Source organism: Epinephelus moara, chromosome 7 (genome assembly GCF_006386435.1).
Source record: "Epinephelus moara isolate mb chromosome 7, YSFRI_EMoa_1.0, whole genome shotgun sequence".
Classification (NCBI taxonomy): domain Eukaryota; kingdom Metazoa; phylum Chordata; class Actinopteri; order Perciformes; family Serranidae; genus Epinephelus; species Epinephelus moara.
The window spans coordinates 28,293,503-28,306,079 of NC_065512.1; the positions used below are offsets into that span (position 1 = coordinate 28,293,503).

A 12,577-nucleotide genomic window follows, 5' to 3' on the forward strand; every position below is an offset into this window, starting at 1 on the left:
GGTGTTGTTGTCATACAGTTGTCTACGGCAGCAGATCGTTCTGTGTTTCTACTGGTCAAAGTGACGGCTGTGATGGGAGAATTGGATCTCAGTGAAGGGCAAGTGGTCCATAACTTTAATTTTGGAGACAAAAAAATGTAGGCTTAGCGCCCTGTGGTCCATTGACCAATAGGAAATGTAGAATACTCAAAAGTACTTTAAAAGTGCTTGAGTTACTTTTCTCAGGGAGTAATGTTGGTAGTACTTTTAAAGTAATTGAGTTACTTTACTCAGGGAGTAACCCAGTAAAGTAACTGGTTACTTTTTTAAAAAGTAGCGCAGTAACGTACTTTGATTACTTTTAAAGTAACCCTTACCCAACACTGCTGCTGACGTGATATCAGACATGAGATTTGACTCGGGACTTGATTGCAAAGACTTGGGTCTTACTTCTGACTTACAAAACAATGACTTGATCCCACCTCTGGTACTTTGTGTCTTAATGTAATTTCTAACATCACTACAATATCCCTACAATAACTTATGACATTTCCTTGCTGTCAAAATTGTATTTACGCCTCGTGTTGTGACTTTTTTCAGCTTCTTTATGCTTTATGTTAACTTGTATAGTAACGTGCTTTTGTTGTTGCGACTAAATGGGGACTTGTCACAGGTGCAGCACAGCATTTTGATCTTCCATTATTAAACTGTATGATTTAAGATTTCCTTTTAATTACTAAGTAAATCAGGTTCTAATCACACAAGAGATTTTGTGCATCATGTGCTTAAATCTATCTAGCAGTGTGAGCTGGCCCACTGTGCAGTGATATGCATCAGATCAACCTGTTCCCCTTGCAATTTTAACAGCGTTACTGAATTCACTGTTGGCAGTCTGCGGTACACATCAAACTACATGCACACTGCTTTCTGTGATGCATAATGATAAAAGTGCACCAGTGCTGGCAGAGTGCTGCCGGTACTATGCCTGTGTGCTGTATCTTAACAGAGGAGGGGACTTGATAGTTAGAACTTTAGTGTAACTTTCTGATTCTGTAGTTCAAGTAGACGCTGCATAATGTAATGCCAAATTTAGACTTGATGGAGCTCTTCCACTTGAGTATATTAAAATTGAGATTGTACAAACAAGAAAAAAATGTGACCTTTGAGATATTTTTAAATTTAGTGAAACATTGAAATCAAACTGTCACACGTTGCCTTTCATTGATCATTCTGGTGAAGAAATTGGGGACCTATGGCATGAAGCATCACCAGGATTATTAATTGTATCTGTTCACTGACATGGTCAGTGTTATCTTTATATGAATCACCATAGCAACAAGAAGCCAGCACATCATAGTTGACTGTCATCCTATGATGCCAACTTGTGTGATTTTTTTCTCCTTCTTTTATCCATTTTCAGGCCACAGTGTGGATGTAGCATGTGCCGTTAGCAAGGGAGCTGCTGGCCGGCTGACAGCCATGACCTGCTTCACTTGTCACTGTCAGACTTTCCACACTGAAAATCTGTAATGAAGCTTTATTATCCTTAGGCACACTTAGTTGCCGTGCAAGCCAGCTACACAAGTAACAGAATTTATCGGATTGTTTTGTCATTTTTAAAAGAGAAACACAATCATTATCATCCGATAATATAAGGACACCTCTGATCTCTTTTGTCAAGGCTCTGGCCAAGCGAGACTCTTGTTAGCTTTTGCTGTGAAGAGACACCATCTTGCAGTGCTTGCTTTTGCTCATCTGTCTCTCGCTCTCCTCTGATCCTTGCCTTGATTCATCACTCAGCCCGCCTTTGCTGTGAGCCTTGGCTCAGGATCAGAAGTGTTTGATGGCCGGAGCAGATGTGTGTGTATTAGTGTCCATGTGTGTGTTGGTGTGTGAAGGTGGCAGGCGCAGTGTGGGGGCCAGGGGAGGGTTTGTCAACATGTATGTGACGTACAGAACGTGTGCGTGTGTTTCTGTATCCTGCGGTGTTAGCCACAGCGTGTTTCCACAGGCGTCGCAGCGTGAGGGAAGGGCTGATCGAGTGGATCTGTATAAAGATGAAAGATAATGATACGCGTCAATCCGCAGACAGTCGCTAATGGCCGTTCAGGGCAGAGAAGCTGAGGGTTCTTCTGGCTGAGGGGCTGTGGCAGCGGGTGATATTATCAGTATTATCACTACAGGCTGACTCTATCAGGGATTACATGGCATATTAATTCTTGACCTTCAATGAAGCAATTGTTGATGTGTTGTTTGTGGACTCACAGAATATGTCAACCGGCATTTATCCTCACAGAACATTTCCCAAATAATTTGAGTTTTGCTTCTCCTGAGAGACATGTTTCAGTATTGGGTGCTGCCTTTACAGTTGTGCTCAGAGTTATAGCTTGTATTGTATAATTTATAACTCTGGTTGGTCTATTACTTCTGAATACCCACTGGGCTGTCTGAGTAATTTGTTTTTGTGCATTTAGTACATTATCAGCCGCCGATGTGTGCTGAAGTTGTTTCCGATCTCTTTTAAATGTTCCTGGAGCTAGCAGGGGAGCCAATAAATTGTTCCCTGAAATAGTGTTGGCAAGCTGAATATAAACCACCCTCAAGTATCTGAAAAGAAAGTCTCACAGTGTTATTGATTAAGTTGTGCCCATCAGTGATGTTTTTTTTCCTCTGTGTCTTTTTGCCCTCAGGAGACTGCCATTTGACTGTGTGGTCGTCTTGGAGCTCCTGCCAGCTGACCTGCCTGGAGGGGCGGAGTTTTGAGACTACTGGTCGCCAAGCTCGCTCCAGAGCTGTGATCATTCAGGTCATGGAGAACCAGGGCAGCTGCCCACATCAAGTCTTTGAGACCCAGCCCTGTAAAGGTACTGAGGAAACCACTTATGTCGGAAGCTTCTTTTATAGTACATGATGAGGGTTGTCTTAACATAGACTGGTTTGAAATGCCCTAGTTAAAGAATTATAATCAATATTATTCTATCAATAATGGACCACCTGACTACTTGTATGTGAATTGAGTTCATTGTGACAAATTATCCCCAAACTCTGCAGTTCCCCTCAGCTCTACGCAGGTTTATAGTGTCTTTTAACTCAGTGTTTTGGTGTTCTTGCAGCTGTTCTCAGTGAAAAGACTCTGATAAACCCATTATTTGCTACCTGCTCAGCACCAAACAGCAGACACACAAAGCTAATGACTGGCTGCTGAACTTAGTGGAGCATTTATCAGCTAAAGAGCCAAATATTTCCCTCGGGAGTTGGCGGAGTCCAAAAACAGTGAAAGGCAGAGTGAATTTTAGACAGAAACAAATGAATGCTGCTCTGTGCTTGCTTGATGTGTAAATAAGAAATGGCTTGCTATAATGTTCGTTCACTGACCCTCAGCAGACCTAAAAATCTGTTAATGAAAAAACATTATTTATTCATTTGAAGGACAAGTTAATACTATGAAAAGCATTGTTGCACCAGCCTCTTGTGGTTGAAAGCTTGAAGGTTTTACACTTGTTACCAAACTCAGCTGTGATGTGTATTGGACACACCCTGAGTACACTTCTACATCACTGTAGCCATTGGAGAGAACCCCAACCACTGGAGGTCAGCAACAACTAGGTTTTAACTGCCGTCAAGTTCACCTTTACTCTCTCTATAAATGGACAAACAATTCGGGGACAAGACTTGGTTGTGATGCAGGGGCTGACCCACAACCCAGAGGTCGGGCTGTTTGGGTAAGCATGTTAGAATGTATCGCAGGTTGCAGGGAGGCAGGTCATTAAGTGACAAAGCCGCGTTCTGAGTAAGTTATAAGTCCACCTCCCACCTTCTCTCTCTGTCTCTCTCAAACACACACAGCCAGCAGCTTTATCATCGGCACTGCTGTGCTCAGGGTTTTGCTTATCCGGTTTTTGACCAGAAAAATATGTTGAACTCTGACATATTTAAATCTCTCGAGTCACAATGGGCCACACAAACAATGTGTAGGCACAAATCTGTGCTGAAAACGTGTGTATGAATGTTTTAAGCACAAATCTGGGATTAATTTATATTTTCTTACTTACATTTTTTCAGATGAGCAAATTTAGAATTCCCTCAGACCATCACATCACAAATGATGTAAACACATAATGTTCACCTTTACCTTTTCACTAAATGCATAATAATTCATAATTAATCCACCCATTTTCGTAACCGCTTATCCTCTTGAGGGTAAGCGGGGGCCTGGAGCCTATCCTAGCAGTTGCAAGACTACCGCAGGGCTGACACATAGAGACAGACAACCATTCACACTCACATTCACACCTACAGGCAATTAAGAGTCACCAATGAACCTGCATGTCATTGGACTGTGGGAGGAAGCCGCAGTACTCTGAGAAAACCCACGCTGACACAGGGAGAACATGCAAACTGCGCACAGAAGGGATCCCTCCTGGGATTGAACCAGGAACGCTCTTGCTGTGAGGCGACAGTGCTAACCACTACACCACTGTGCCACCCATAATTCATAATTAATGTCATAATTAGTATATTCTACCATAAAAACCGAGCGTCCCAGTTCCAGCTCCCACTACATTATATGTGAATATCCATATTGACATGTAACAGTTTTGATTTTTATTGTTTTTATTGAATATGCCTGCAGGCTAATGATGGCTTCTCCCACCAATTTATAGTGCCATGATATTATTATTACTATTAATAGTAGTAGTAATAGTAGTAGTATAATAAGATACTAACATGTTTGAACATGTTTGCAGAGTGTGACAAACAGCGTATCAGCTGTTTCCCACTGGGGAGACATTCACAGACGCTCACCAACAATCTGACACTGGGGTGTTAGGCCCTTAATATGTGCATAGAAACAACTTCACAGTTTTCTCCATGATATACCTCAAGGCAAACGTATCTCCTTATGTAGAGAAATAGAGGTGTGGCAGCATGCTGATTGGAAATAGCTGGCAGGACCCTGTCAGTTTAGAATGTTTCTGATTTACTGACAATGAGAACAAAATCAGCCGGTTCGCAGGTGTTGTGAATCTGACGGTAATTTTGCGTGCTCGCTTATTTTATGTGTAGAGTAAGAACATTTCTACACACATATTATTGAATGAGGCCCAATATGCTGTAATAAATACTTTGTACAGTTAAAATACGGTAACACTTTACTTGAAGGTATCTACGTAGGCTATGACATGACACTGTCATGAACCTGTCATGAACATTATGTACATGTCATAAACATTTATGACTGCTGTCATTAAGTGTCATTCGGTTTTTGTAATGACAAGTTGACATTGTTTGGGTTGTCTTTGTCATGACAAGTTGACATTAAATTTGTTTGGGATGTCCTCATAATGACAAGTTGACATTAACCAGGATGACATTAGCAGAAGATGTCTTTGTCATAACAGAAATAGTCATTATGTCAACTTGTCATAAACACAAAAAGAGGTGCATTTCTTGTTAATGTCAAGTTGTTATGACAAGGACATCTTCTGGTAATGTCATCCTGGTTAATGTCAAGTTGTCATAATCAAGACAACCCAAACAATGTCAACTTGTCATTACAAAAACCGAATGACACTTAATGAAAGCAGTCATAAACGTTTATGACATGTACATAATGTTTATGACAAGTTCATGACCATGTCATGTCATAGTTATGGCAATGTCATGTCACTCTTATGTAGATACCTTCAAGTAAAGTGTTACCTAAAATACTTACCCTCTTAGAATATGTAGGCCTAACACTGTGTCCTAACAGAAAGCAAGCATCTCTGTCCACACTGAATCCCGTACTAGCAAATAGTTTGCTATTAGCAATGGTCATTATCAGAAACTTTAAGCTCCAGTTTTAGTTTGCGGAACAGATATAGGTGATTGATTATTGCGTATGTGTGCGGGTCGTCGGGTTGGAATGGCTCCTCAGTGGATCAGGTTTGTGGGGGTTTAAAAAAACACCTCATCCTACACATCACTAAGCCTGGGATATTTAAGAATGAAAGCCTCTAATCCTCCAGATGCATCAATGATGTGGAAATCATCTTAAACATTCAATACACATCAGATGTACTCATGAGGGCCACAGAAAGATTTTTTTTCCCTCTCCTTTGCCCTTGAAACTACACTCGAACGTGTACTGGGGCAGTTTTACCTTGGAAATTCATGAGAGTATTTGCACCGTGACAATACACTCGTCAGCCCACACACTGCCACAGCTCATAACAGATATTTGAATTGGAGGCTGCTTTTGGATTTCACTAACTATAAAACTGTCCGTGTGTCGGTAAAATGCCAAAACGTGGTACAACAAGTGCTTACTAACTGGTTTTAAAGTCATCACTGAAGCTGCGTCACAGGTTTGCACTCAAAAATTACAAATTTGATTAAAAGGCTATTATTTAAGTGTGAGTATTTGGACATAGAAGAGTCAGAGCTGCTACAATACTTATCCAGTTTTGATAAACTGGATGGAGGCATCTCTTTGATTTGACCCATTGACTTTTTACATGTACTGAGTTTATTTTTGTACACTATCATAAGCTTCTTAACTTATGTTCCATTGTTTGATTAAATGGTCTTGTACTTTTTTGATTGTTGTACCTACAAACTTTTATATATCTTATTAGCCACCAAGTGTTTAGTGTGTTTAGAGCCAGTTCTTCTTTCCTCTAATTATTAGTTGCTTTTAAAAGGTGCATGTATAATGTAATTGTCAGGTACTTAGCTTTCATTCTAATACTGCACTCATGTGAAGCTAAATGTGTAGCTTAAATCTAGAACATGTATTTAAGGCCCTTTCCTGCAGTGTTTCTTCTATTTGTAATCTTGCCATTCAGTCTCCCCAGTAGCTCCCCCCAGGAAAATAAGAGCTTTCCTTTTATGATATAAGAGGCTTTTATATATTTCCAACCAATTTACATCATATTATTTCCTCCAAAGAGGCCTTTGTCTTGTAGCAGCCTGCTTCAGAGGAAATGGTGCCCCTTTCTTTTAATGTGTCCTACCTTATAATATGGAGTAGTGGGGCAGAAAAGGAAGTGGTGGTTAATGTCCATGGGAGCCCAACGACGGGGCTTGATGCCCAACACAAACCGCTAATGAGCATCATTTCTGCCTCTCTGCCATTGCTACAGGGGGGAAATGCCACAGTTACCAGTGGAGGACAGGAGGATGGAGCAACAATGAGAGAGCAGTGTGGTGTCAGCGCTCAGATGGTGTCAATGTCACAGGTGATTAGTTGCCGTGTCTTCCGGCTACCCTAGGGGCGTCGTGCAAGAGCACTCGTAGGAACACACACAGACACGCACTGCTATAGAAATACGAATATCTATGTATATCTGGCTTAATGCACACTGCAGCCGAAAGTGTCCCAGTTCTGTTTTTGTTCCCCCGCACTGAACTGAATCAGTGTGAACAGCGAAAAAGCTGCACAGGGTCTCATTTTTCAATCCAGTCTGGATCACATGGATATGTGCTACAATATCAGATTGTTTGATCACTCAAAAAGGAATTTGTAAGCGTTGCCATGACAGTAAGTGAATCTTCTCTCATTCATCTGAGAAAGCTGTCACACCGGTAATTTTGGCAGAGGTGGTTGTAGCAGGTGGTTTAGGAATACATTTAGATTTCCTTGTCGGTTCAGGAGATAATTGAAACGTTTGGAAATAAGCAAGAAGGGTGGACACAAAAACGGATGTGATATCTTTTGCATAATTGTTGTTTACAGTATCATTATATTTTATATGGGTTATACCCTACAAATCAGTTACTTTACCCCCTGCAGAAAATCGGATGGTATCACTTCAAAATTGTGCATGACAGCCTGCAGTGTGAACTCTCTGTCTCACACACTCATACACACATGGTGCAACACACACTCACAAAGAATAATTTTAGTATAGTGTTCTAGTTGAATTTAACACCTTATTTGATCTGCCCATACTCAGTGGAGCCTCCATTGATTCCTCCTCTCCCTCTTAACATAAGTAATCAATAAGGCAGACTCTGAGCTGGAAGGCTTACAATCCATATAAATATAATCATGCATTTGTATTTGTGGGAAGAAAAGCAGGCGTAAAGAAACAGAACAAAGGTAATAGCGCTGTGGGAGCGAAAGCTTTAGGCAAGCTTGATGTGCTGTAAATAGTGGGTGAATGTGATCTTATCGCTGTAAGGAAGTGTTTCTGGCAAATATGAGCCCAGAAGGAATAACCTCCCTCTGCAGAGAAGGCAAGAGCCCAAGGCATTATTCTTTGATATTTTGACATGCAATTTTCCATGTTGGAATTAAAATGTTCACAGATTGATCAGGGACCCTGATAGGCAACTGAGCCCATTAATCAGATGTGACAGTACATTAATTTAGTGATCAATGGCTAGAGGAACAGAAATAAGAACCTGTTGTCTTCCTTCAGGGGGGTGTTTCCCGCAGAAAAGGCCAACCACGGTCAGACACTGCCATCCTCCGTGCACCAAACCCTTCTCACACTGCACGCCGGTAAGATCATTACACTTTGATCAGGCAGCTGTGATCTCTTTAATTCTCACTGTGCTTTTGGCTGTTTCCTGCCGCTGCCACATTCTAGGTGAGGAGTGAAATGGATTTTGACAGATGACATTTCTAATTGTCAAGAACAGGCATTTAAAGGATAATCACATTAATACCAATGAATGTGGGCTCAGTGTCATTTAGGGAGTACACCTAGATGGTGGGGGGACTGCACACAAGCAGCCTTGGAAATGACAAAGAATAGTCTAAGCTTGAAGTTTGACTGCCCCTTAGAGTACCATCCATGTAACTGCACTTAAAAATGCAAAACAGCGTGGCACTGATGCATGAAAGGAGCATTTGACATGTTTTTTTTTATTATTATTTCTTATTTAGATGCTTTATGAAGATGAAATGCCATAAAACGTTATCATTATTGCAATTGGTTCCAGTGTGGGGTCTTTTTTGTTTGTTTGTTTTTTGGCCTGGCTCATTTTCATCAGTCTGGGATGAATCTGGGACGTGTCTGTATGTAATCTACCCCCTGCGGAGCACAGTGTAATGTCAGGGTTAGGATAAATCAACCTGCTTTAATAGTAGGGAGTATTTTGAAAGAGTAGAGTAAAGCAGAGTAGTCCCAGTACATGGCAGGCAGTTTTATTGGCAGTGTTTTGCAGCAATAGGAAAGTAATGATTGCAGTTTTGTGCTGGCTGCAAATGATGTTCTTCCCCCTATTTAGAGCGGAGTGTGTGGGTGTGAGAAGGGTTACACTGAAGTGATGACCACGCACGGCTTCTTGGACTACTGCAATAGAACCCCGGGGGTGGACAACAACAAGAAAGCTGATGTGAAAACCAACTCTGGAAGATTAAAACCCGGGCCGTCTCAGGCCCAAGACCTCTTCAGCGAGTGGACCTTACGACCTGTTGGCCCAGGTACTGAAATGGAAATCCTCTTACAGCTCGACCAGTGTGCCTGAGATCATTCCTGCCTTTGAACCTGCCTTTGTAGCTCTAGGATCACTGGGCTGGGGGTGGAATCCATTCTAGGTCAAAGTCTTTACTTGGGCTCATCATTATATGCTGTAAAAAAAAAAAAGCTCAGCGGACCACAAAAATGTCAAGGCATTCTAGTCGCTCCACTGCAGTATGTTTGAAGAGTAGCAATAAACCTGCTTCTTTATTCTGAAATGTGAGCAAAAAAAAATAAATTCTGAAGATCTCCAGACAAAAGATTTAGCCGTAAATATATTTAAAACTTTGTATTAAAACCGCTGCTTTTTGATTGCACAGATGGAAGAGTAAAGCTGTGGGTTTACGCCGTGACTGCCGTTGGATTCATCTTAATACTCTTCATTATTGCATTATCATTCCTGGTCTGGTATGTACTATATTGCTTTCTTAAGAGATTCCTCACTGTGCACAATTTCAAGAACAAAAGCGCCATTGTAGGCCACACACAACACACTAAACACTGAGAAACAAAGCAAATTCCTAACCATCTGCTTTCCTTGAAAAACACCCTGTCAAGTATGAGTTATATTCCTTGCAGTATTTTGTCTGATGCGTGCAGCTGCTATCAGATAATGGGATTCTTTGTAAGAGACTGAAATCAAGTTGGGCTGCCCTGTGCTGCTAAGTCAGATACACTGTCAGCTTTTCTTTCTTGTCTATTTATTTCAGTAAGCCATCCAAAACCACTAAGACGTCTCCTCCACCGCAGAAGCCCTTGACCCTGGCCTACGATGGCGACATGGATATGTAACCAGGCTGCTATACCTCATAAGGACGCGCTCGGCCTCGGACAGACTCCTGACTGCATTCAGATTGTTGTTTATTGTCGACTGGGGGTGACTATTTGCTGTAGTGGCAATTGTATTGTAAAAATGCAGCAGACCGACAGCGACGATCACACGTGATTTGCTGCTGAAGGGCAGTGTAGCCCAGAACTTTCCTCCCCGCAGAAGAGGAGGGACCAAAGCCGAACATGGTGAAAATGAGACAGAAGGTCTCTTGGGAAAAATGGACTTCTAGTTTCTTTTTTTAACTGCTTGCAATGTGAACGCACAGTTGAAGCACTGTTTTGCCAACAACATGTCACAAGGACTTCTAAAAGGCAAAGACAAAGTGGATCCACAGGTGTTGATTTTTTTTGTGTGTCAAGAATCAGAGGGACTACCTGATTATTTGTCTTGTGTTCGTGTCGTGAGGGAGACGAAACATCTCGAGTCAGCAGTCACTCATGACATTCAAAGACGGAACAACAGAACATTTGGCATTTGACTTTGTCTCATCAGTGCTGGATCTTTGTAAAAGAAAATGTCACACGCCTTTTGGGTAAACAAACAGCCTTTTTTTGAATTTTCTGAGAATAAACAAGATGCTCTATGCACTACGTTAGTGCTTATTCACTTTTTTCTTTTCCTTTCAAATGACTTTTCTAGTGTTTTAATTGTAATGCAAGTTGTTGCTGTCAGATTGTGTTTCGTTGATGATGCCATATGTTGTGTATATGTGGAAACCAAAAGCAGGCTTGCCTTGAGTTTAACAATACAACGATGCAGTAATTCCTCCTCCCTGATCCTCATGAGCGTCACAACCACTGAGGACTAAATTAAGAAACAACCTCAAGATCGTTGAATCTTGTCCCTGAAACATGGCAGACTGCTTCAACGACAAACGCAGTCAAGAATTAGCAGAAAAACACACACAGACCTTTAATGCAAATTATCAAATACCAGCATGATAAAGCTCATACCTCATACACACTCTTTCATCAAATGCAAAACAAAAAAGCACTGATCAGCAAAACCGATAACAGGAAAAGAGAATTATCCACAAGATCACACACAGTGTATTTTTAGAGCAAGTATACTTCTTTCAAAGGGGTGTCTTGCTTCATTTTCTTTTTACACCATGTCTTTTATACCATAACGGCCAAATACAAAGTCAGCTGACTCACAGCAAGGTGAGAGACTAGTTTTGACAGGATTGCTTTCTTCTCTTCCTTTTTTGTTTGTTTGTTTATTCCTTTTGCACCACAAAGACAGGGCTCCAAACATGAAAGACAGCAAATACCAAATATCTGTGAGCACATATTAATGAAGTGGGTTATCTCTTATTTCTGTTTCTCTAGCTGGAGTACATAAATAATTACTTTTCTTTTATTCAGCCCTGGAATTGTTTCGGATGTCCACTTGGAGTACAAAGCATCCACAATTTCTAGTAAAGCATCTTAATAGGCCCTAAATGCTTCGATTTATTATCATTTAGACATGAATCCTTCAGTGCATTATTCATGCAACCCAGTGGAGAATTAATTTCCTGATACTTGGTGGTTTTGGCACTGACCAGAACTGACGCGGTTTCTCTTTCTGCCTCCACAAACTGAAGATTTGGTCTTGTGTTATCTGACCGCCTTCTGAATGTATTTTAGCAGTAACTCTATAATCTTAACGGCTGTGCAAACATGGTTGATACATGTTGTAACAATTGTATTTCAACAGCTGTGTGTATGTAGGCATGCTTGATCCATTTTGGCAGAGAGTGTGCCGAGTGGCCTTGCAAAGATTCTGTTTTACAAGTTGCCAACCATTTCAGAGTAGTTTCTTTCGGGCGGTGTTTCTAATATCTGGCTGACAAAGGGACATATGGTAAATGTTAAGTCAACGTGAACTCCAATTGTGAGATTTTGATGATTTCTTGCTAACAGGATCAACTAATTAACAAGTTATCTGGGCATATTTCCATCATAAAACAACAAACAGCCAACACTTCTGACCTGATTCTATTGGGTTATATCCAAGAAAATCTCAAAGTGTGTTCACTCATTGTTTACAGTACCATGCTATTTGTGTTACTATTGTGTGTACATGGAGAGCTGGACAAAAATGCAAATAAATTGTGGAACCATGTGCAAATAAAACGCTGCATTCTTTCCTTTTTGTTGCGCATTTCAGAGTTCAAACTTGGTGAAATCTTTGCGAGAGAAATGCTCTAGTCCTGCTGTGATCTTCATCGGCTCCTTGACTCTCAAATCCTGATAAAATGTAATTACTGATACAGGCTCCAAGGCAGAGCCCAGAATATATAAGCAGCTGATAAGATTCATCTTGC

General features: G+C 41.0%; 1 protein-coding gene across 1 annotated transcript in view; it reads left to right on the forward strand.

Annotated features, from left to right (window-relative positions):
* thsd7ba (thrombospondin, type I, domain containing 7Ba) overlaps positions 1 to 12,374 on the forward strand; it is a 243,726-nt gene extending 231,352 nt beyond the window's left edge. The window contains exons 24-29 of the mRNA XM_050049373.1: positions 2,670 to 2,843; positions 7,107 to 7,202; positions 8,388 to 8,470; positions 9,202 to 9,397; positions 9,755 to 9,842; positions 10,145 to 12,374. Of these exons, the coding sequence (XP_049905330.1) occupies positions 2,670 to 2,843; positions 7,107 to 7,202; positions 8,388 to 8,470; positions 9,202 to 9,397; positions 9,755 to 9,842; positions 10,145 to 10,226 (719 nt within the window). The 3' untranslated portion in view covers positions 10,227 to 12,374. The remainder of the gene's footprint in view (positions 1 to 2,669; positions 2,844 to 7,106; positions 7,203 to 8,387; positions 8,471 to 9,201; positions 9,398 to 9,754; positions 9,843 to 10,144) is intronic.
* The last annotated feature ends 203 nt before the right edge of the window (positions 12,375 to 12,577 follow it).